Below are 24,440 nucleotides of genomic sequence, written 5' to 3'. Positions count from 1 at the left end.
AATTTTGAACATCTCCAAGGATGGAGACTCCACAACATCTCTGGGCAACCTGTTCCAGTGTTTGGGCACCCACACAGTGAAAAAGTCTTGTCTTGTTTTCACAGGGATTTTCATGTGCTTTCACATTTGTGCTCATTAACTCTTGTCCTGTCACTGAGCACTGCTGAGAAGAGCCTGACTCTGTCTTCTTTAAAATCTCCCATCAGGTATTTATACACATAGATAAAATCCCCCTGAGCTGTCACTTCTCCAGGGTGAACAGTCCCACTCTCTCAGCTTCTCCTTGTATGAAAGGTGCTGCAGTCCCTCAATCTTCTTTATGGCCCTTCATTGAACTCACTCCAGCATGTACTTGTCTCCTGTACCAGCAAGCCCAGCACTGGACCCAGCACTCCAGATGTGGCCTCACCAGGGCTGAGTGGAGGGGAAGGATCATCGCCCTTGACCTGCTAGCACCACTGCCTAATGCAGCCCAGGACACCGGCAGCCTTCCCTGCTGTGAGTGCATGTTGCTGGTACTGCTTTGATAGAGCCTTCCATTCTTGACAAAGTTCCCGGGTATGTCAGGGCTGCAGAGTTACTCCCCTGTTTTTTCATGGCTTTTTTTAATTAACATGGTTATGGTTAAAATATTCTTATATGCTACAAAATTGCAGTGTGGGCTTACAGTGTTCACAGTAAAGACTCAGTTTAAACTGTGCAATTAAACAAAAATCAAAACCACAGATTGTTTCTGAGGTGGGTTCTATTTATATTTTAACATTGGTAGAATATTTACAGTTCCTTTATGGGTTTATTTGCTTTTAAAAAGATTCAGTTTGGAGAACACTGGAAATTTTTCTTTAGAGTTATTGAAAAAGTCCACCTTTTACAATTGTCAAACCACTGTCATCCATATAAAATGTTTTTATTTCTTTTCCTGTGTTTCTCCTGGTTCAACTATTTCATAATTGAGGAATTTGTTCCAAATAACTTTGATGGTGACTTTGCAAATGTCTTATCAGTTTTGTGTGTGGATTTTCTGTTTTTTTGAAAGCAGTGCTGAAATTTGAAGCGTTGTGACTTGTTGCTGAACCTTTGCTCTCCGTGTTGTCTTTCAGTGTCTCTGCCCTAACAGCTTACCTGATAGCAAAATGTCCTTTCCTGCTTAAATTTCTCCCGTATCTTCTTTGTTTTATGTTACAAGCTGCATGGATGATATATCACATTTATTTGTTCTCTGCATCTGTGTAATTTGACCAGAGGTGCTAGTGAGTGTCTTCTGTGGAGAAGGCACAGAAAAGCTGCGCATCACTGCCTTACTGTGATTTGACTTTGTGAATGTCAGAGCCACCAAATGTGCGCCATATCCTGCCTCAGTGTCACAGTTTTAAGTTAACTGGGGTAATCCTAATACTGTTGGAGCTCCTGAGTTCCATGACCTACCCTTCAATGGTATTTGTAATTGTGTGTTTGGTTGCTTGCAGTCCTACAAAGAGCCTTCCTAGTAATGAATGGTGCTGAGTCTCAACAATTCACCTTGCAGTTGGTGTCAGGCCTGTGATATCTTCCCAAATAATATAGTGGATAGTCCCTGGGTGGTTGTTAATACTTAGTTAAACTTAGCCAAAATATTTTGTATTCCGAGTAGTTTATTTTTCTGCCCTTTGTGACATGTTTGGCTCTGTTTGGCCGGTATGTTCTGCTTGCATCCTGTGCTATTTTTAGTAACATTGATTATCCTTCCCCCCACTTCTGTTGCAAAACAGAATGACATGTCTTTTTACTGGTATGTGCTACTTTCACACATGGGTTCAGTTTCACCAGTGATCAAAAACAGATGGATCAGTTGTGTGTGAGAACTAGTTTAATCTGAGTGCTACTGGGCTAATTGGAGGGGGCTAGTGGATGTGTTGCTTTCTTTTTCTTCTACATGTAAATGAAAGTGTCACTTTAAATTGGACCTTGTATTTCTATTTCCCTCCACAGAGAAGAGGCAAAAAAGGAGAACACTTGTTTTTGACAGGTCTGAATTTTATGATTTTCTTGGGAGAACTGTTTTCTCTGTAAGATGCATTTAAGGGACTGTTTTGAGTGCATTTCATGGGCTGTTTTGAGTGCATCAGCTAGGGGCTTGCCAGAAATAGTGCTAATTCCAGGAGCATCAACGGACAGCGGAAGTCTCTGTTCAGAGCTTCCAGCAATGGCAGGGAGAGCAGCCAGGTTCTGTGTTGACACAAGGTTTTTCCCCATCTTTCTGCAGAGTGTGTCCCATATTAGCCAAGCTCTAAACAGCATTAATAAATGCCAAACACATTTTCTGCAGCTGCATGAGAAAGCTGCCCAGAGTGGCTATTTATCACTCTGACCTAATCAGACCCACATTACCTGTACAGAAAATAGATTGGGAGGGGATAATTCTTTACAGCTTCTCATGAAAGAAACAGTCATTTATCACCAGACTTAGTTTTTATGGCTGTTTATGATTCTTCCGCTCATGACAGTAGGAGCATTTGGGGCTCCAGGAAGTACCAGGACTCTGTGAGTATTTTGAGAAATGCTACTATAGTAAGCGTGAGAGCTTAAATCCAGGATAGTTTATAGCATGATTTGTATCAAGTCTTGGTCTTCAGAACTAATAGTATTTTTAAGTTTCAGCTCCAAGTTCGATCAGTGACCTAAGCAGTGACCTAAGATCCAAATTAGTTTTCAGTGATGGGGCATATCCAGGGCAGATTTTGGGAAAATTCACAAGAGCATATCACAGCTACCATCATTTTAGAAGTATGTGATGTGAACTTTTCCTTGCTACTGTTGCTATTAAGGCAGTGAATGGTTAGATGAAAGTGTGTTTATATGAATCACCTAGCTATTTTCATTCCATTTAGTAATCAGGCTGTATAAGTTCTAATGCTCTGCCCATCTGCTCTGGATTAAATTAAGATAATTTTAATTATTAAGGCAATCTTTATGTTAAGTTGTTTAAGCTTCTTGTGTTCTTTCTTTTTAGACCTCCTGACTACATCAGTTGCCTTAATAAAAGATACAATTTCTCTTGACAAACTTGTAGTTTTATTGACCTATGGTGGACTAAGGATATGCCTAGGAACATTAAGTAATGAGAAATAAAAACCTATTGTTAGGGAAGAATAAAAAGGAAGGCATCTTTGAATAAAACCTTCTTTAATAGTTTTTAGGACTCCATTCTAATACAAGTGCTCAAGGACGTAATTGGCAATATATTTAACAGCAAGTAGAGTCTCTTCACAGGTTGGCTTTATCTGAGATTCAGGGAGAATAAAACCATGTCTACCGGTGTCTCGGAGCTCAAAAGTGAAAGAGTACTTGATGCCTTGATCGTAAGCCCAGTCATCAGAGCCCCCTGCAGCAGGATCTGTTGATAAAGAAAAATAATAAAGCCTAACTGGAAAAGTGTGGCTACATATTGAAATGTGATCTACTTCAGAGACAAGTCATATAGACAGAAATGCAGAAAGGATGGTTAAAAAGGAATATTCAGTGAATTGCTTGATTTCTCCTGCTCATGGAAAAACTTATGTGACTTTAGGCCCCTTGTGAGCTTCATTCAGTTGATGTGTGCAAGCAAATGTAAACAAGCTGAACTGCTCACTCCTTGTCAATATTGTGGGGAGACCATAGGAGCAATGTCTAAAGAACAGGAGAATTGCATGCTTGCATGGGATTGTTTAGAAAGATTTGGTAGCAGAAGCAAATACCCTCTCACTGGGTAGCTTTTTGAGGTTCACACAGATGTAAAAGAACTGCAGATCTGGGATATCAGCTCCATCTTTTTCTTCTGGACAAATGGTACCTTCCTTTTCCAGTACTTTGGTACAATGAAGGCAGTTTCTTTTGCTAAGGAAAGAGCCTCCAGATTTGCTAAGCATCACCAAAACATTTTTAAAGGAAAAAATCTCCATGAATGTTCTAAAAATGGTGAGAAACAGTTTTTTAAAGGTTTTTTTTTTAATTATTTAAGGAAGGAGAAATAGGGAAAAGAGATTAGTTTCCATATTTAAGTAAATTAGGAGATGTTAAATCTAGGAGATATTAAAGTTTTAGAAATCTAGATTTGGCAGCCTCAGCTCAGCTTTTGACACTGCAAAGGCCGTATCTTGACAGCTGAGTTCCCAAGAATGGTAGAAGAATGGAACTGTAATTAGTACATTTCTCAGACTGTAATGCAAAGTAAAAAAAATAATTATCCTTGTTGCTAGAGTGGTTGAAGCCATTCTTTAGGATTCACACAGTCTTTTCACTTGGACTTGAAGATATTGGAAATGCAAAAAATTCCCAGGTCGAGATTTCTATGTTTAAATCTAAGCTTTGTATGTTTTAGGAATTCATGCTATGCAAATGAATCCCTAAATACTTTACCGCATCACTTTACCTTCCAGGGGGTCACACGCTCCCTGGGATCCTTAGTAATATGTCATCCCATATTTTAGAAATGACAGATTCCATATATACCTCTGAGTATATGCATGTGAAGAAAGAAGGAGACTACTTAGGAAGAGGAACAAGAATCACTGGAAAACTGTATTTGATAGTCTTAGTAATGCTTAATATAGATGGCTAGCATATTTAGGATAGTACTTACAGATTGTTGTAGCTCCTGGGCCATAGGTATATTTAGTATTATACAAACTGGCCAGCTGTTTGGATGCAGCATGAGCAATGGAGTTCTGTAGGAAAAGAAGAACGATAAATGCAGATTTTTCAGAAGCTTTCTAAGCAAATACATTGTTGAATAAACTGAAAAGCCATGCTTGAGAAGTTTTTGTTTGAAAACTGTTGTTCATCTCTCAGAATGACTAGATGTCAGTAGCTGATGAGGCACAGCTTGTCCTGTTGTTGTGAAAAGAGCTTGTCAGTAAAAAGTTAATTCTCCAAGCTTTAATGGAGTATAGTCTAGTCTGTGTGTTGCTGTATTGATGTACAGCCTGCTGTATAGTCCAGTATAGTTTGGATAGGTAAGGGGACAATAGGTATCAGGATTTTCTATACAAGATTAAAACTAAATAAGGAATCTTATTTAGAGATAAGAGAATCTTAAGAGAATAGCAATAACTTGGTACAGTAAATTGTGAACATACAATAGCCTTTCTTTTCCTTCTATTCATGCAGATGCTCAGAGCAGAGTCAGTTTAGTCAGTGGAGTTGAACACTGATACAAGTGGAAGCAGATTAAGGTCTTATAAATATTAACAGCCAGAAAAAGGCATAAATTACCTTGGAACCATATATAGTCTCATTAATTTAAATTCATTTCCTGTGCACAGAGGGACTCATTCAACTCCCACTGATTTCAGTGAGGGTTGGATCAGGCCCATCAATAGTACTGTGAAGCTTTGTATGTTTGTATTAAGGAAAATTACAGACTTTTCTTTGGAATGTGTGGCTTTTCCAGTTCTTCATTATACAGCATGTTGGTAATAAAACATGAAAACTATTACTAGCAGATGATAAATATGAATGATTCTTGAAAGCAGATGTTCTGTATAAGTGTAAGCAATGGGTTGCCATTTCTTTCTTTATAGCTTGCAGCTGAATGGCTTCTACTATTCCAGGACTTTCCTCAAGCCCTTTCTTTCTCTGTGGGTTATACTCTGGCTTCCTTTCCAGTGGAAGATATATTGTAAAATATTCTCTGTTCATCCTAATGCTTCAAGTATTCCTGTGAATTACTCAAAAAGGCATATTAGACAATGTGTTTAGAAAATACTAGTTAAGAGCTTTCTCAGCTTCTGTAAAACAGCCTCAAAATATGTTTGCATTGGCACTGGCAGCCTACTTTACTGAAGAATTGCAAGTGTTTCCCCATTCCCAAATGTTGGATTTTGAACATCATAGAGTTATGGGAGTTTGTTGTCGGATTTTGTGGTCATTTAGCACATTAAGAATATTTAAACAAGTCAGACCAAAAAGTATTTGAAGTTTGTCCTTCCACCTGTAACATTGGCTGTACCTGAATATGTGGGATTTTGTTTCTGGCCCCTCTATTGACCAAACACAAGCAGTTGTAGGAAGAATGTTGTTGTTTGCATTTCACAATCTTGGATTCAGAGCAATTGGAGTAGCTGAGTGCTTTCCAGTGTTGTGGTTTTGAGGGGTTTTTTTGGTTTGTTTGATTGGGTTTTTTTAATCCCTTAACAAGCTGATTTTTAAAAAATCCATAATATTTTTTAACATATATTGAGGGAATTGTAGAGGTTGGGGACTACTATCTGCTAGTGATACCATATTTTCTTCAGTCAACTTTTGTTTGTAGTATATAAATTTAATCAGCAGCTGAGGTTGAGTCAGATCTTCTCTCAATAGTAAGTTAATTTTTAAATGTAAACTGATTCTTTCTTTTTTTCAAATACATGCAAAATGGAAATTAAATTTTTGAAGACAGGTTGATATTTTGTATGGACCTATTGGTAACTAGTGTTCACTCTTTCTGCATGGTAGGGACAATAGAACAGCAGAGCTGCTCTTTGGGAAGAATGGAGCATTCCTTTCACTCAGCTGCCAAATGATAGCTTTAAATCATACCAGAACAGATACCAGAAAAAAGTATGCCAGGAAATATTTTTACCTGAAGGATTTATTATTATTGGCCAGGAAGCTGTAAAAAGAGAGATTTGTAGAAAGAGCAGTTGAGATTTCCAGCTGTTAAGAGCCTGGAATCCAAATAAACAACTTCCTCAAGCTCTCTAGGTTGGAGATCAAGGTGGTATTATAAATGACCCTCTCTAAGTGAAAAACATGACTGAGCATTTATAATTTCATCATGAAATGAAACTTTATCAGAAGTTTTGATATCTGATTTTTTTCCTTTAGATGACTCTTTAGCATTTGCTTTCCTAATAGATTTATAGTCCAAAACCTAAAGGTGAAAAAAAAAAAAAATTCAACTTTATAGGAACTAAAGTTACCTCTTAATAATAATAATAATAATAACATAATATAATTTTTTTGAATAATAAAAATTAAGTAACCGCTTGTGAGTATAAATACAAAATACGAGAATTTTTTTTTCCTTTTTAAAAAATAGCATAATTACTCAAAACCATCCGTAAAAAGGAAATAACATGGAGATTTATGCAGAGGTGTATAAATAATGCCTGGCATTTTCCAAAAGGGAAAGTGATATTTAGCTTTTGAAAAGTGGTTTGTATTTTCAGTATGTTAGTTGGAATACAGCTGCAGGGAGAAACTTCGCTGTCTTTTTGACCTTTGAGGATACTCTTTGCTGTTGAGTGATTTTCTAGATTTCTTTGCATAACTGGCTTAACTAAATTGTGGTTTGTTTGGGGATTTTTGTTTGGGTTTTTTTTATTGTTAAGAATCCCTCTTGTACGAAAAATTTCACTAAGAGTTATAGTAGCAGAGAAACAACTGGCGCCATGAAGTCCTAGAAATAACTCCAAATTAATACCTTGTAACTAGGAGAAGAAATGGCTTTTCAGCTTCTGACTTGCAGCTGAACTCACAGAGCTGGTCATTTCAGCAGCAGGTAGTACTCCCTGCACTGATCACCCATCTGTGTTTACACAGCAATTACTAATTTTTTGATTGATCTTGTGTACAAAGTGCCTGGGCCAGTGAGACAGCAGAGCTGTGTTCTCAGTTGCCGTTATCTTACATAATTCACAACCTTTAAACCTATTTTTTCAGTTATTAGCTTTTAATGAAAGATCTATTACTGGCCTCTCTTTCTCACCACATCTGGAGTTTTGAACTAACAAGATAAATGTTAGGCTAAGCGTCTTCTGTGTGTTAATAGGTAATTTTTTTGGGAGCATCTCTCTCATTTTACTCTTGTATCATCAGGCTAGATTTGCCAGCAAATTGCAGCTGTTTAGAAACACTTCAGGGATGTTGATTATGCAGCTGCTGTATGTGGACAACTCCCTTTGCCCTCACAGTCTGACAGTGATCTGGAGAAGCCTTTTCACTGATTGACTGGACCTCTTGCTCTCTTCCCTCACTGAACCGCAAACTGGTTTGCCTGAGGCTGAAAACTGTATTTTCACTTCTCGTCAGTCTCACGTGCTAATTAAGCAACCCTCAACTTCCTTTGTAATGCAAGTCTGAAAATGTGGTGTTTGCAAAATTAGCTCCAGCCAAATTAAGCTAAACTTCTGGGGCTTCTTGTATTGCCAATAAAAACAGACTCCCCTCAAAAGAGTCCATGACTGATGTGTAATTTAGTTCACTATTCTGTTGTTGCTTGTAGTCAAGCATCTTCCCCAAGAGTCCAGGGAATCCAGCCTAGTGGAGGACTTCAGTATGATGATGCTTTTTTCTTTGCAAGCCTGTTTCTCTGTAGCAGTGTCACAGAGTGTTTAAGAAATCAGTCTCTGGTGAGAGAGTTTCCAGTGTGACTGAGTTAAGGTGAATGTGCCCTACACCTGTTGGAGATCCTGTCTTTGAGACAGATTCATACATGAGCTTCATCTGGAAGATGCTGCTACTAAAACCGTCCTTCTCACCATTGTGAGACTGTCCGTACGGAGCAGTTCTGTTGTGGCAAACTCAGTGGAGGAGCTGTAAAGCCAATTCCAAATACTGCTTTTCTTCCTACTTCCTGCTTGTTGTGCTTCCCAGTTGACTTTATCATTATTTACTTGTAACATGTAGTACAATCACAAGAGTTTGCAACAGCGCAGATACAACAGCAGCATAGGTTGCAATTCCACATTGGTATGTCTGTGTCTCTTAGATAATATGATTTTTGCTGTTCAAAAATTCTTACCCACAGGTCTTGATATATCTTAAACACCTTCAGGAATAAAGGCAGGAGGGAAAAGGCTTTGCTCCAAGGCATTGGGTTAGATAATCAAACTCATATTCACAAAGTCATGCAGGATATTTGAAATTTACTCTTCCTGCAGGCTGCACAGACTCTGGGCATATTTCCACTTTCTATTGTATCCTATTTTAAACACTCAAGGGGAGATTAAATGCTAGACCAACCCAGTATGGAAGGTGAGTTTTGGTGAGCTTAATAACCAGTGCAGGTTGGAGTACACCTTCAAATAATGCAAACTGAAATCCCATGTCTAGAAAATTATCCTGGGTTGTAAATATAATATTCTGCAGCCTGCCAAATTGTAATAATACACAATCATTAATCTGACACTGGGGATGAGCTGTCTACAGACATATATTTGGCGCCGAGTTTGTTGTTTAACTGAGAGATGAAATGGAACCTGGAAAGGAAGGAAGGGCACGATGCACATTCCTCTGCTCTATTAAATCATAGTTCAGAGCCAATTCAAATACAGACAAGAATTGATAAAGCTAGATTTGTCTTCTGAAAGTGAGGAAAGCATAGGGTGACCTAATAAGAAGCCAAGGCCAAAATATGAACTGATTAAAAAATATAGGCTGGACTGTTTATGAAAAATGTTCTTTTATTGCAAGAGGACAAAAATGTGAATAGTAAAATAAAGATGAAAAGAATCTTTTTGGGGTGTGGAGAGATACTGGTCTTGCCAAGCACATTTTTTTAACTGTGAAAAGCAAACACTTCTGTTCTTTGTAGGAGATGGATTCAAGTTTGTATTCTGTGTGCAGGGTAACACTCCAGGGTATAGTAAAGAATAAATCAAGAGGACTATAAAGCAGGCAAAATGTGATTCACCAGAAGGAGTACATGTTTCTTTCAGGGTGTCATCACAAGAATATTGTGTAACTTCTGCGAAATTCCTGACCCAGATTTTCCTTTCTTGAGTGTTTTTATTTTTGTTGTTTAAGTATTATTTGGATAACAGTGAAAGTTTTGTGCAACACTAAGCATTCTCTAGATCTTTTTCTTCTGCAGACTTAGTATCTTCAGTCTCAAATTACTGAATTTTTGTGCCCTTCTATATCTCAGACACTGGAATGCAGCATAAGCCCCATGCTATTAAGCTACCTTTAATTAAATACAATGGAACAAAATGTTGTTAATGATAAGCAGACATGTGAGGTTTTGTTTAAACACATGTCCAGCTGCTCACTGAAAGAGATAAGAAATTGCAACTATATTTCCTTTAATTTATTAGATCTGTCAGAGTAAAAATAACATCTAAGATAAGATAATGGCACTATAAATTTTGCTTCTTCATTTGCAAAATGGTTTATGATCCTTTTATTTCTATTAAAAGTTGAGATTCTCATTCTGCAGCATTTCTCTAAATTCTAAATCTAGACAGAACTTTTAGACATTAAACACAACAATTGGCATACAAAATACTACCTCTTTTGCTAGCTGTCTCATTTCAAGCAAGTACAATTTTTGATTGGAAAATCTTAAATTTTCTTTAGTCACAGTGTAAATTAGTATGTTTTAGTTATTTGAAGTAACTATTTGAAGTTATTTGAACCTGACCCAGAGCCTGTTGAAGTCAGTCTTTCTATTTAATTCACTGACACTGGAGTGAATTAGGCCCTTTCTGTTTAATTATCCCAACTATGGGCAATGTTGATTGGGTGATACTCTGATCTCATTCTCCAAAAGAAGGATTTTTTTGGCAAGAAGTCTTCCCTTGTTAAAATCAGATACTGTACAAGTTGAACACCTCTGGGATCCTGCTGTCTTTTTGTTGAGATCACCAATACAGGAAATATTTTCACTTAATTAAGATGTGAAAAATACTTATAAGGTCACCTTGTCATGGTGGTGAGATCTGTGATTGCTTTGTAGTGGGAAATAATGGAGCTCCCTCTGGGATCAGTATGCCCAATTTAAAATATAGGATAAACTGATGTTGGAAAGACTAACTTACAAAGTTAAATCAAATGGTTGGAGAGAAATATATAGCCTGCATTCCTGAGCTATTTATTTCTTATGCTGAATGATATTAGCAGAATTGTCACTTATGTCAGGAAATAAGAGGTGGTTTTTGATAAAAATCATAGAACCTTAGTGTGGGTGATTCATTAAATTTTACTGTGTATTAGAATAGAACATTGGTAATAAAAATTTTAATTTAATAAAAGAATTTAAAAATCTAGAGAAGCACATAGGTTTTTCTTATTGTTAAGGATTGTTTTAATAATGTGCTGTCAATGCAAACTTTCAATTTAATACTGTGAGAAACGTGCTGTACTTTTAGTTATGTTTCATCACATTTGCTCTTGATTCAAAAAATTGGGCAGAATGTCATGCAAATTTTTAACACATGGGAACTTTGTGATCTTGACAGCAAAGCAGCTTCAAGTATTTTATGTTATTTTGTTACTTTAAACTGAACTGCGTTGTGTGAAATATGAAGCGTTTGTGAAAACTGAAGACAAGAAATTACTATAGTTCCCTGGAATAATTAAAATTTAAAATTTCTGGAATATAAATTAAGAAAACAAAATCATCCTCTTAATTTCATCTTGTCTTTTAAGCTGTAAAAATGTAACAAGGAACTCCACTGTTGGCTTCAGTTTGTATTTGTGCTTCAAAATAATGACATCTATTTGGGAATACTCATAAATCTGTCAAACCTGCACAGCAGAGCAACACACAGTGTTGTTGCCTTGGACTTTTGGCAACATCCAGGGAAGAGGGGGAATCAAGATTTGTTTGTTTTGTTTTGCTGTGTTGTTCTCCCTGCCAACAGCTTCTAGTTGCTAATATGCCAGAGAACTGAAGTCATTTTATTATTCACGATTGTTGATTCTTGGCATTATAAAATGTTTACAACTTTTATACACATTTACTAGTTTTAACTCCTCTCTCTGTTTTTAAGGATAAAAAAAATATTCCAGAGTGTTGTTATCTTACCCAAATGGTGTTAGGGGTGTGGCCTTTCTCTAGGATGAATAAAAGAAGAGTTGAACTTGAAAAAATCCTCTCCTCTTCCAAATAAAACGTGTTTTTGAATCCGGGCTGGTTTAGAAAGGCCACAGAACTCAAACTTTTAACCTGTTTTGTATCTAACAGTTTTTAATTATACTTTTGACAAAAACTGCCTCATTGTCCTGAGCCTGTATCAATAGGAGTTTCACCATTTTACTTCAGTGAGAACTAAGGTTCAGTAGGAAGTGGTAGACAGAGATTGTCTGCTGTTGATGATACCAGTTCAGTAATTTCATAGTTATTACAATCTATTAAGCTGTTAGCTTGGCTTACAGGGCATAATGTTTCTCTGTAATGTATTAAAGCTACATACACAGCAACCTCTTAAGTCAGGAAGAAGCAGTGCTGCACAGCATACTGGATTTCTGCATAGCATGACTGGATGACAAACTCAATCTTGTGGCAAATTCATTGTGTATGTGGAAATTAAAGAAGGCTCAAGTATTTTCAAAAACTGAAAGTAAAGATTCTTTCCAGATGTTAAAGAAACTGCTTGAAGTTAAATGAACCTAAATAGCAAGTGACGATTTGTACTAATTCTTTTCATTATGTTAAAATGACAAAGAGACTTACCAGTTCCTCGGAATTGGATGGTAATTTGTAAGTATATGAATAAGGAAACAGTAGCAGCTGAGAATAGGAGTGAATTGTCAAGTATGCCTTGATTGTAGAAAGATGTTCACGAATAAAATCAGCCAAAGCCTTGGTCTCTTTTTCAGATTCAGGTGCAGAGCCACAGTAAGTGGCGTCACAGGGGTTTTTTGAGGCCCCAAGAGCTGGGAAGAAAGGTGAATTTAATGAGTATTTAATGAAAAATTGCTTGTTAGGAGAGTCATATTACACCACTTTTGTAGATAAGCTTTGGAAATCTTACTGACACACATGCCTTGAGAGGAGGAACTATTTTATTGCATAGTTAAGACACTGGACAACATGGCATAGCATTAACTAAATATGCTTTGTACAGTGTGCATAGTTGAAAGAACACGAGTATTGATGTAAAGCCATATCTTATCCAAGTGATTTAGGATATTGATTTGCTTCAGTACTTAATAATCCTCTCCTTGCATGTCTTCCCCATTTCTAGGACATTTCCAGGAACAACCAAGTGGAAACCACTCAAAAGAAACCTCTTTCCACTGAGTGATACCAACCAAAAGCAAACTTTCAGTTTCTGTTCTCAACTCATAGAAGAGTGTGTGTGTGTATGTGTGTGTAAGTGTATATATATGTTCATAGAAGTAGCCATAGTGATAATGCTAGTAACCAAGGTCTTTTTTTTTTTTTTTTTACCCCAAACTGCCCCAAAAATTCAACAAAAGCTACTCCACAAAGCTATACTGGTGGTCTTCACTCAAGCTTGAACTGGACCAACCATCAGGTCGAGAAAAATCTATAATTAAGCATTTTGGCTATCACACCTCTGTATGATCACTTGCTATTGTTAGGAGACACTTACTGCACCAGCCAGCATTAAAATTCCTGTTGGGATCAGTACCAGTGCAAAGGCTACCAGCATTTTTGGAGCGTGTCTTTCTCCACATGCGGTTCTGAAATAGAAAGGTGAAGCATCGATCAAAACTAAGAGAAAGTTCTAACAGTTGGCTTTTCCAGCGATACTTTTCTTGAGAAAGAAGAAGGTACTTACATTTGTCCAAGTGTAAACATAACCATCAATATTAACAACAGGCAAAACATAGAAGTCCAAGCTGTTGAGAAGTGTGGTCATGACAGTATCTTTTCCATAGGTCTCAACAGCCTAGTTGGAGAAAAATAGATAAAGCTGGTGATGCCTTCATAGATCTGTCTCTCGTGTGTGTGTTTAAAGGCCTGGGTCTGGGTCAGGAATTAATGAATGTGGTGGGTAAAGTCATCCAGCTCACTGCACCATGTGAGATGGCAGCTCTGTGATATTACCTGTACTTAGAGGATTTATACTGACCTGAGACACACTGCTGTTAGAAAGCCATCTCATTCTGGTAGATAAATTATATGTTAAAGCAATGTTGATTTTGAACAGGATAATAAATCACTGGAAAGAGATTTCCATATACTAGCTTCTTGTTCAAAGACAGAATAAAGTTCCTGTTCATATATTCTCCCTGCATCCTGTCACCTTGAAGATTTGGGTTTAATTTATATGAGAAGGAAAAAACATTCCAATTTTTTATATCTGTTGTGCAGAGAAATTTCATCAATAACCAGAATTATAGAGAATATTTCCAAAGAACATCCTTACATGTTCCCAGTCATAATGCTATGGATGCTTGTATTCATAGGGAGGCAGATTTTTCCCTGCACTTTTCCAGACACGTGTTGAATCATAGAATCATAGAGTGGTTTGGATTGGAAGGGACCTTAAAGATCATCTAGTTCCAATCCCCCTGCCATCAGCAGGGACACCCTCCACTAGATCAGGTTGCTCAAAGCCTCATCCAACCTGGCCTTGAACACTTCCAGGGAGGGGGCATCCACAACTTCCTTGGGCAACCTGTTCCAGTGTCTGACCACCCTCACAGTGAAAAACTTCTTTCTAATATCTAATCTAAACCTCCCCTCTTTCAGTTTAAACCCATTTCCCCTTGTCTTGTCATTAGTTGCCCTTGTGAAAAGTCCCTCCCCAGCTTTCTTGTAGCCCCTTCAGGTATTGAATAACAAAGAGAAGAACTCCTGCTATAAACTTGTATATCCTCATGGTTCATGGCCTGGTACTTTGTATGCTTGTTCACAGATTTATATCAGTGTTGAGAGAGCATGCAATGAACATGGAAATTTGCTTTAACAAGTACGTTGCACCCGTGTTTCCTTTATACAGATGTAAGGGACAACACAGGGAGCAAAGTGATGGAGAAAGGCATCTGTTGTCCTGTAACTAGCAAGTGGGAAGGTTGGATACAGAATCTAGAAGATCTAGAATCTTCTAGTTTCAGATCACTAGAACTTACTTTTTCCTGTTCTGTTTTTTTTATGCTGAGGGGTTTTTTTTGGAGATACATATAACAATCCACCTTGCTCTTGTTTTTCTCTAGGGTTTGGGTTTTTTTGTGTGTCTAGAAGCAATCCCAAGTGAACTGCTGATGACACTTGGGGGACTGTGCTTTTAAAGCACTTCTGCCTATCCACACTTGCATCTACTGAGCAGAGCCACTGCTGGTGTCAGGTAGAGCCATTAATTAAGTGACCAGACAGTGAAAATGGCAGCTGTAGTGACGTGAATTGCTAAGAGAAAAATGGTAGCACATACTGCCTGCAGCCTTATTAGGAGATAATGAAATCACATTCCCATTGACTCCACTGAGATGTCACTTTCAATTTCCACTGCTCCCTACACAAAACCGTATGGCTGTCTGATAAGACTGAGATTATAGCTGCCACCAAGGCCTCTGCCAGTGTGGCTCACTCACGTACTTTGGCTTACCTTTACTTGAGTTTTAAGTCCAGCTGCTGCTTCTGAGTTTGTTGGTTTTTTTTTTTTTAATCTTCAAGCAGAAATTCTTACAAAATCTGAGATTTGGTCAGTGAGTTGTTCCAATAAGTTGATTGATCTCCCCCTGCTGAGGGGGGATATACCTCTTCTCTGTAGAAAAGACTGCAGTATTTGATAATTCCCACCTGCTTTATATATATTTTTATATATCCCAGCCTAAAATGAAGCTAATTTCACCTGTGCAGCTCTTTCCTGAATATGGTTTTGTGTTTTATAAACCATTCTGTACTACTCGAAGTGGCAACTCAAAAGGATGTATAAGCATTTTCCTCTTCCTGATTGGAGTTTAGGGAGCTTCTATAGTCTTCCTCTCTTGGGTGTAGTTTAGCTGAGGGTAGGTTTTCACCCTCTCTGTTGCCTTACTGAGTAAAGTTGGTTGCAGGGAATACAGCACCGGATGCCATAGGAACACAGCTGTTCTGATGTGCATTCAGGTGCCTTCTGATGTGCCCTTCAATTTCCTTATTCCCTACTCCTTATGACTATGTAAAGAACGTGACTATGTTTATAGTGTTACTAGATCTGTTTGCTTGTCTCTCACCTTCCTCTGACTGCAGGTGCAAAAAAGAATTTGTAGACTGTGTACGTAACCCTTGTAGTTGTCAGTACCTCTTACACATGCTCTTAGGTAGTCTTAAACTGCTGAAAGATTACAGGTCCAACTGTTAAGATTTGGTTTAAGTAGTTATACACTAACCACCTGAGGTGAGAGAAGGGATATGCGGACAGGTATTTAGAGGTAAAAAGGCAATCTGCAGTGGCCTTAGCTGCTCACTTGAGATTTTCTTAAACATACATAGTTGCAATTTGAAAATACTTTTTCATCATTAAGCTTACTGACTTCTTTCACAAACCACTGGCAGAAAGCAGGGGAGATCCACTCTCTTGCATGGAAACCACAATCCATAAAGATAGCCTTCTTATTTGGATGACTTTTTCCAATCTAGAAAAAAAAACCCAACAAAAAATGCAGGTCTTGAACAAAATAATTTGCATGCAGAACAAGTCAGTCAGCTTGCTGACCTAAAAAGTCAAAGTTTATACAAATATAGCATTCCTTGATTAAATGGAAATCTATGGAGCACTCTCAGCTGTAGCTGACCATAATGTTCAAGCTAAAACAATAGACTCTTAATAATTTAATTTTTATTGTAGATAAGCTTCCACTCCCCAAATTGTTTGATTATTCTGCACTTTTGATTTATTTTCTGTAGTGTCAATAAGAGTTCATCTTTTGTGCTTGACTGATAAATTATTGTAAATGCTTATGCAATTTTGGGTAAGTAATCTTTATCCTTTCACCTTTATTTTAGTCATCATATCTTATTTATTTGTAAGAGTTATGCCAAAAATTATATATGATGAAGACACAAACATATGTATTGCCTATTGCTAGAGAGTCTGACATTTATAGATCCTTTTAGAGTAAATGAGTTTGAAAAAACAGATGGAGAGAACATAAAGGTAGATGGTCATTCAATAGCTCTCAGGAGTGCGGTTAAATTTGTATGTCTGAACTTTCTAATGATTCATTATATTTTCTTTTATATAAAGAAAAAATCATAAAAAGGTGAAAAAATCATAGTACTAGTGAACAAAATGTATTAGATTTTTTTGCAAAATTACTATTACTATCTTAGCATCATTGGTGTTTTAATAGACATCATAATCTTATGGAGGTTAGTAGAGGAAAAGTCTGGCACAAGGAAATCAAAGCACTTACTTTGAGAAGGTACATTGGCCGTCCTTCATGTGTTTTCCCAATTACACTGCGAGAGACAAGGTCTGGGTTCTGAGCAGCAATATCAGCTGTCCAAGCAGCTATCTGTTTAACAAGGAAGTTAAATTTACTGATGTCTCTGTCCTCAGGTCCAGAATACTTAATTCACAGACTTCAAGTCAGAACAGTCCTTCTGAGCATCTAACTTGACCTAATATTTAATACAGTTTGTAGATTTCTAAGAATTAATTGAACTAGAGCTATACATCTGAATTAAGATTTTCTAGTATGAATTTATCTGAACCCATCATTGGAGTATGGCTGGTGGATTACAAAACTCTTTGAATGCTAACGCTGTGTAGTTATGACCTTGTCAACCCTTCAAGACTCTTAAAAGAAAACTTTTTTCTTTTTAAGCTAAGTAGATTGAATGCCTTAAATCTTCTACATGTTGTAATGTTTTTCAGTTTCATGGCTCTTTTATTCATCATCATTCTTGAATTACTGACAGAAGTGCTGGACGAGGATTTGTAGGAACAGTCCACCAATGCCAGATACAAAAGAAAGAAAATCTCCTTCATGCATTTATTATTTAAGGAAAGTACTAACAGGCTTTATTATCTTAATATTAGATCAGATTCACTTTGTTACAGGTGCCTTCAGAAGCTCACAAAAAAGTTGTCACATTCACACAAAAAAAATGCATTTAATGCCCAAAGAGCTATCTAGGAACTAAGAAAAAGCATGGCTTTGAAAATGAAAAAAGGAGGGTGGAGGGGAAAGCTTGTGGGAGAAGATGAAGAGTTAGAATTGGGGCAAGGAATGGAGTCAAGTGTTTTAGCAGAGGAGATGAGAGAAGGGGTGAAGAGGAAAGAGCAAACTAGTAGTGAAGCATGTCAGCCTGGTCATTGGATTTCTGCCAGAGTTTCTTTGCAGCAGGAGTAGAGGACAGAGGTGTAGGGGGATGGGTTGTACAGATTAACTTGGTAATGAGCAATAAAAGAGAAGAGGAGGGAGAGTTTGGAGAAGGAGTTATCGTATTAATGGATGTAACAGAAGAGGAAAAGGGAAGAAAGCTGGAAGTGTATCAGAAGCCATTTTGACTATAGAGGCTAAGGTATTGAACTAATAAAGTGGCAAACTTCTAGGCTTTACCGTTTCCCAGTTGTTGTACTTTTCATAGCCGTGTCCAGTGGTACGAGCTTTGCTGTCAAACTGAGCATTCAGTGCAGCCTGCAGGTCGTCAATCAGAACTCTGCAATAAGGCACCGTAAGAAGTGTAAAGAGAAACATACAAATTGCTAGCAGGAAAATAAGCACCAGACAGACATTTCAGGGTCTTCCTGGAATTAAGGCCACATAGATTGTGAAGTAAAATGTAGGAGGGTTGTATTTTGCATTTGAAAAGAAGATATATGAGGTTCAAATTTTAATCTACTTCCTGCCTCAGCCTTGCCATGAGAATGGTCAGGGAGCAATAGCTTCCTCCTAATTAGCACCTGCCTACTTACTCCCATACTAACAAACCTCCAGGGTGGCAACAGTTTGCTTCAGGAAGAATGGCAATGCTGAGACATTGTGTGTGTAGAAAATGAGCTCTGGGCTGATCTCGTGTTGCTAGATTACCTCTGCCTCAATAGGAAAAGGACCCTCTCTTGAACTTAACTGACACTGGGGGACAGTTAGACTGCAGCAATGTAACACTCCCATGCAGCAACTTGAGATGTTTGCCTGATGAAATTTTTTGTCAAACCAATCTTCCAAAGTTTAGGTGTGGTTTGACAAGCTACTTTACTGCATGTAAGGCAGGCTATGAAAGTAGAGCACACAATGGCAAGAAACCTCAGAATCCTGACTGAATTGGTTGAATCTCCCGTTTGTCTTTCCCTGGGGCTGACACAAAGGCACAACTCATTGTCAATCTACTCTCGGGGACCTTTTGCTTATATTTCAACCTTGGCTATAAAAAATGAAGTCCTCTTGTTTTTCTAGTGCTTGTCTTAACATTCTTACAAATCTTACTCATCCAGGATATGTCCTTGATCATTTGTGATTTGGATAGAAGAGCCAGTTTGTGAGGTGCCACCTGCCTTCAGAACAAACAGTTTAAATTACTACATTGACGTGGTGTCATGGCACTGCAGCTGCACTTCAAAAGAACTGTAATGGCTTGGGTTGTCACAAGGACACTCCACTCAAGTTTGTCAGGGACGCCTTCCAGACATTATGGCCTTTGTTGCAATCAAAAGATTTGTGCACGGACCTGAGGGAGTTCATTAATGTTATAGGAAAAACTAACGTGTAGAGTAACTCCTCCTTTGCCAAAGAGGAAATTCCACTGAATTTGGATTCCTGTGCTGTACGTGGGCTGTGGCACTATTGAAAATCATTTCTTTTAGAATTTTTTTAGATTTTGTTCCCCCAGTGGCATTCAAATCAGACATGGTTAACATGAAACCAGTAAGTTTAGGGATAGATTATCCTTGGATTTTTCAGATTATAAAAGTTATATTTAATGAGAACTGTGTGGTGTCTAATAAAGGAGTTTGGTCTGATAGCAACAACAATGGGGCTGAGAGACAAAAACTCTCCACTCAGCCAAATGAAATAATGAAAATTTGATCAGGTAACACTGACTTTCAGTGTCTCAGTAAACGATGTTGACAGAATATCTATTACACATTGAAGAAGCCTGATAATCAAACTGGGCCAAAACAATTTGAAGAGCTCAGGTGGAGCTAAAGGAGCAATGAGGACAGACAGCCCCATTCCACTCCAGCCCAAAGTCCACTCCTCATCCTCGGTTAATGCTTGCATAGTGACTGGAAGATATGAAGTTTAAGCAGTTGCCTCGTCCTGCTCTTTTCTCCATACCCTCCCATTAGTGCTACTCACTACAGTGCTTTCGTTCTTAGGGATGTATAATGTGGCAGTGTGGTCTATTCCCTCCACTTATGCTGCAGTTGCATTAAATCATGGAAACTCAGGGCTTTTTTACTTTTGGGTAGTATACTTATAAAATATTTAAGTCAATTAAGAGCTCTCTCTTTGGAGAAATCCTTGCGGTGGATCTGCTGTGTGACTTGAGTAACCCCAAGGCTGTCCTGGGAATCTGTTCTCCCCTGCTCCTTCAGCCCTTCACCTGGCAACTGTCTTCTCTTTGTCACCAGGTGGATTGTTTTGCCCCTCTAGCTAATGTCCTGCAACTTAGAGAACTCAGTTGGGAGCCCCTCATGGTGGCCCTTGGGGCTTACCATTTTCTGGCTCCAGTTGCCTGATACTAGCATGCTAGTTGCCTGATACTAGCATGCACCTGTCTGGTGTACTTTCTGGCTCTTTCTGGACCTTTGCTGTATTTTGTCTTTAGTGGGAAATCTTTGTTGTCCCCTCCATGCTGTGCCCTTGTAAACTGCAGTGAGCTTTCACCTCTGGGAAGTTCCTGGTAGTAAGTCTTTGCTTCCTGTCTCATACCTCTATCAATGCTTCACCTCACCCCTTTAACGCAGAGGAGATACAATCCATAGGAACTGCCATAGGGAAGCTGAACCCAGTAGAGGCATCCACAGGAGGGATAAAGTTTGTGACAGGAAGATCAGTTGACCAATATGAAAAACACATTTTCCCCAGTATTTAATCTCCTATTTAAAATCCAGTAGTAAGAACAAATTTACCGATACTCCATTCCACTTTCTTTCAAAAGATCTTCAACCTCAAAAGACTCTTCAGCTTCAACTCGGAAATCAACTTGCATATTTGGCCTTACCAGCATGACAGAGTCTGGCTGCCAAAAGTCAACCTGAAATAAGATCAAATTAATACATAAGCAAATAAATACATACATATGGCTGTGATTTTTAGGTGGGTGTATGTGTGACGGTGATTGTGATTAATATACTGAATTTAATTCCTATGCTATTACACTGACCTGACTTTGCTTGCCAGAAGTATCAACCTAAATTTTAACTGGAAATTGATTAAGACCTGCAATTTATATGGCAGAATTCTGGAGATGGCAGTGACAGTTTCACAAATGCCAAGTATTCTACAGCATTTGAGTGCATACAGACTTATGAATTTTATAAATATCCTTACAACTTCTTTTATTTTTTGTACAGATTTCATTGAAGGTTTTTGCATATAAGCGTTAGACAGAAATAGGCTCCTAACTCAGTAGAAGAGGGATACTAGATGAAGACCTTACATCAATCAGCTGGGAAAGACCATTGTCTGTATGAGTGCTTTTACAACTCAGTTCACTAAGGTTGGTATAAGGAACCTGTGCCTTTGGAAGATGTTTAGTTCAGGGTGGCTGAATGGAAGTGCTATTACTATTTCACATATTTTTGCTGAAGTCAGTTTCCAGACCTCTGGATTTATTGCCTCATTTAAGGCCACTGAAAGCAAAGCTGCTTTGCTAACCTAATGCCTTTTCAGCCTTTCGTCTCATGGATGTAAATGAAATTGGGGCTGGTGGGCATATTCATAAACTGTGTGTCTTAAAGTGAGATGACTGTTCCAGGATATACTACTACATCAGTCCTGACTGTTTTCTATAACAAGGGTAGTCCAGGGATATTTCCTTTGCTTAAAAGAAAACAAACAATCCCCTTTTATACTACACACTTAAAAGCAAGTGTAATATACTATTTTTCTTAATTTTGGCAGCACCATTCCAATAGTATATTCTTCTACAGAATAATGTTCCAGCATGCTATACTAGCCTGTTGATGATAGTTGTCCACATCTGCATTTCATTAAAAATACTGTCCTTTCATCCTACAGTTCATGGTGTCTTTTTCACCAACAGCTATTTTACAACATCAAAGCTGAAGAGAAATATTGAAAACACATTTGCTGTCTTTATTGTTTTTTCTCATGTCATGGTGCCATCATATATCTACATCAAGGTCAGTAAGAAACATGCAGCTTAGTTGGAGAGAAAGGAAGCTTTAAAGGAAAGTCAGAGAAGAAAAGATGACATGAGAGTCTAGAGGCCAAAGAAAAGTTAAAGTTGTTAGGAGTATGGATTTTTAGATTATTTACATGAGCAAAATGTTTTGCCTATAAAGGTAAAAGTTCTAGCAGTTGAAATTTCCATGTTTTATCTAATACATTATTGAAAGCACTCCATACTGAATACATCATTTCAGATTAACTTATTCTATTAATAAATTTTGGTGGGCACTTTGATATTCAGACAGGGTTAACCAGACTTTCTAGGAAGATATTGGACTGTATTTGCGAAGCTCTAGCTTTATCGCCTTGTCCTGTTCCTTCTGAAGAAACACTTGAGCTGACTTGAATGGAAACAAGATTAGGTCTTTAGTTCAGTAGCATGATTTTTTTTTGTAAGATATATGTTAGTTGAACAAAAGGGGAAATGTTCCTTTCAAATGCAATATAGCCCCTTCCCCAAGTTCTTTACCTGGATGTTGCTGGCAAGGGAATTGATGATTTCCACCTGTTCATCATTATGCGGAATCACACGAAACACCTTCTGCCTGAAAGGGGAGAAAAAGGTTGGATTTGAAACAGGTAAGTCAATTGAAAGGCTTTTGCTCATGCAGAAGAAATTGTGCAAATATATATCTTGATGTCTGTTCTTACCCATCAAAGGCAAGATCCTGCAGGTGAGCAGAAACAGCTGCAGTACCTATGAGAACCAAGAGCACCCACATTTTTTTTTAAAGAAAAAAACCGTGAGGTTTTCAGTTCTTCTGTGCTGCATTTATAAACTGTTTTGTCCTGCTTTTTATCAGTTATACACCAGAACAACCCACTGATCAACTGATAGATTGTTCCCTTGTCCTTGTTCTATTTACATACTATTTATAACATGTGTTTTATTCCACACCTGTGAAAACAGGTGAAAGTCCCAAGGTGGGCTGGCTAAAGAATCTTGCTAATTATGAGAAACTCTTGATATGAGAAAGTGAATTTAAATTTACTTTGTTATTTTCTGTTTTATGTGAATTTCGGTTGATTTTTTTTTTTTTAAATCATTTGGTTGCTGGATTACAAACTTTGTAATACTTTATTGTTACTTACTGTAATGGTGGTTGTCTATCAGATGTTGCAGTGTGACTGGTCTTAATCACACAGCATTGTCCCTCTTCCTGAATGGTATGGGGCTGACTAACAACAGAAGAGGAAACACAGTTGGGATGTACCAGTTGTCTTTTTTTTTTTTCCCCAACAACAAAGAAATATACTGAACTTGTTCTTAACTCAGTCACTTCACTGAAACTTATGTTAGGTGTCTGCAGAACTGAGTGTGTAGAAATTTTTAGTCACAGTAGAGTTGTACATATACTCTGCACGATACATTCATTGATTCTTGCATATTCCCTAATTTAATCATGTAAGTGTCAGAGGTAAATATCTTTCAAGTTAAGCACTACTGTGGGCATTACATGTAGGCCAAGAAGATCAAATCAAAAGCATTTTTAGCTTTACCTTTCATGTTGTGCCTAAGCTATCTGAGAAACAATAGTGTGCTTGCATCACTGCACTTGCATCTGTTTAGTTTTCATTAAGGAGTACTTGGCATTAAATGTAATGTTAATTGACTGTTGATTCTGTGTGCTGAGGTGGCTGATGCTTTCAACAGGGAACCTTTAAATGAATCAGTGTATAAATATATAAAGAATGGAATTCAATTCTCTTTTCTCTTATGCTTAAGTGATCAGACAAATTTAAAGGGTTCAGACATAGATAATCTTGAAGATGGTCTTTTACTCCATGTCTGCTATTTTTCAGAAATCTACATATATGCGTATCATATAATATGTGAAAAATTATGAGAAAATTAATAAATACAAATCTCAGATTAAAAGACATAGTTACAGTTTTGAAGTGCAAAAATTGGAATTGTCAATGACAATTTTAAGAATGAATGTGGTATCAGACTCTCCACTTTATTTTTTATGAGGTTCCCTGGAGTCAGTTCAGTAAAGCTGCAACATCCTTACAGATACCTAGAAATATATTGTTAAAATCAATGTACCAAAAATGCAGCAGTTTGCGCTTAACAATATGACCCATGATTAATATGTTCCTAAAAGGAGACTCCAAAACTGCACTGACCCTATTTATCCAAAACTGTCTTTGCCAAATCATAGGGTTTGAACTTAATTTACAATTAATGATCTAATTTGTAGCACTGCAGGCTCTTGCCCAGCAATAATCTTACTGAGCGTCAAGTCTCCTAAGAAAGATGACAGCAGGAGTTGTTCTGACAGAGTGCCAAAACAATCCTGCAGAGTCTTTAGATGTTTTTAATTTTACGATGATGAGATCTACAGTATCAGATAAAATGGTCTGTTCCATGAACACTGCTAAGACAATAGTGGAGCTGATCAAGCCCAGATCTTGCAATGAATAAATGATCACAAGAAGTAATCACA

The 24,440-nt window shown here is 37.6% G+C and overlaps 1 protein-coding gene across 1 annotated transcript; it reads right to left on the bottom strand.

The window, feature by feature from the left end:
* Positions 1 to 3,149: 3,149 nt before the first annotated feature.
* On the bottom strand, positions 3,150 to 22,712 carry CPB1 (carboxypeptidase B1). The gene is made up of 11 exons (XM_010172414.1): positions 22,642 to 22,712; positions 22,460 to 22,535; positions 20,706 to 20,830; positions 18,190 to 18,289; positions 17,038 to 17,139; positions 16,156 to 16,257; positions 13,476 to 13,586; positions 13,287 to 13,377; positions 12,401 to 12,603; positions 4,601 to 4,685; positions 3,150 to 3,373 (listed from the first exon to the last, which is right to left on the bottom strand). Exons 1-11 carry the CDS (start codon positions 22,710 to 22,712, stop codon positions 3,186 to 3,188), a joined length of 1,254 nt encoding a protein of 417 aa, XP_010170716.1. The 3' UTR covers positions 3,150 to 3,185.
* Positions 22,713 to 24,440: the final 1,728 nt, after the last annotated feature.

Source organism: Antrostomus carolinensis, unplaced genomic scaffold, assembly GCF_000700745.2.
Source record: "Antrostomus carolinensis isolate BGI_N321 unplaced genomic scaffold, ASM70074v2 scaffold51447, whole genome shotgun sequence".
In the NCBI taxonomy this organism is placed as follows: domain Eukaryota; kingdom Metazoa; phylum Chordata; class Aves; order Caprimulgiformes; family Caprimulgidae; genus Antrostomus; species Antrostomus carolinensis.
This window is presented reverse-complemented; position numbering and strand designations above follow the sequence as displayed.

Coding starts and splice junctions, on each gene's coding strand:
- CPB1 (XM_010172414.1), bottom strand. CDS start 22,712: ATGTGGGTGCTCTTGGTTCTCATAGGTACTGCAGCTGTTTCTGCTCAC. Junction 16,258..17,037: donor GGCCAATGTACCTTCTCAAA/GTAAGTGCTTTG, acceptor TTTTTTTTCTAG/ATTGGAAAAAGTCATCCAAA. Junction 12,604..13,286: donor TTTTAATGCTGGCTGGTGCA/GTAAGTGTCTCC, acceptor CTTTCTTCCCAG/CTCTTGGGGCCTCAAAAAAC.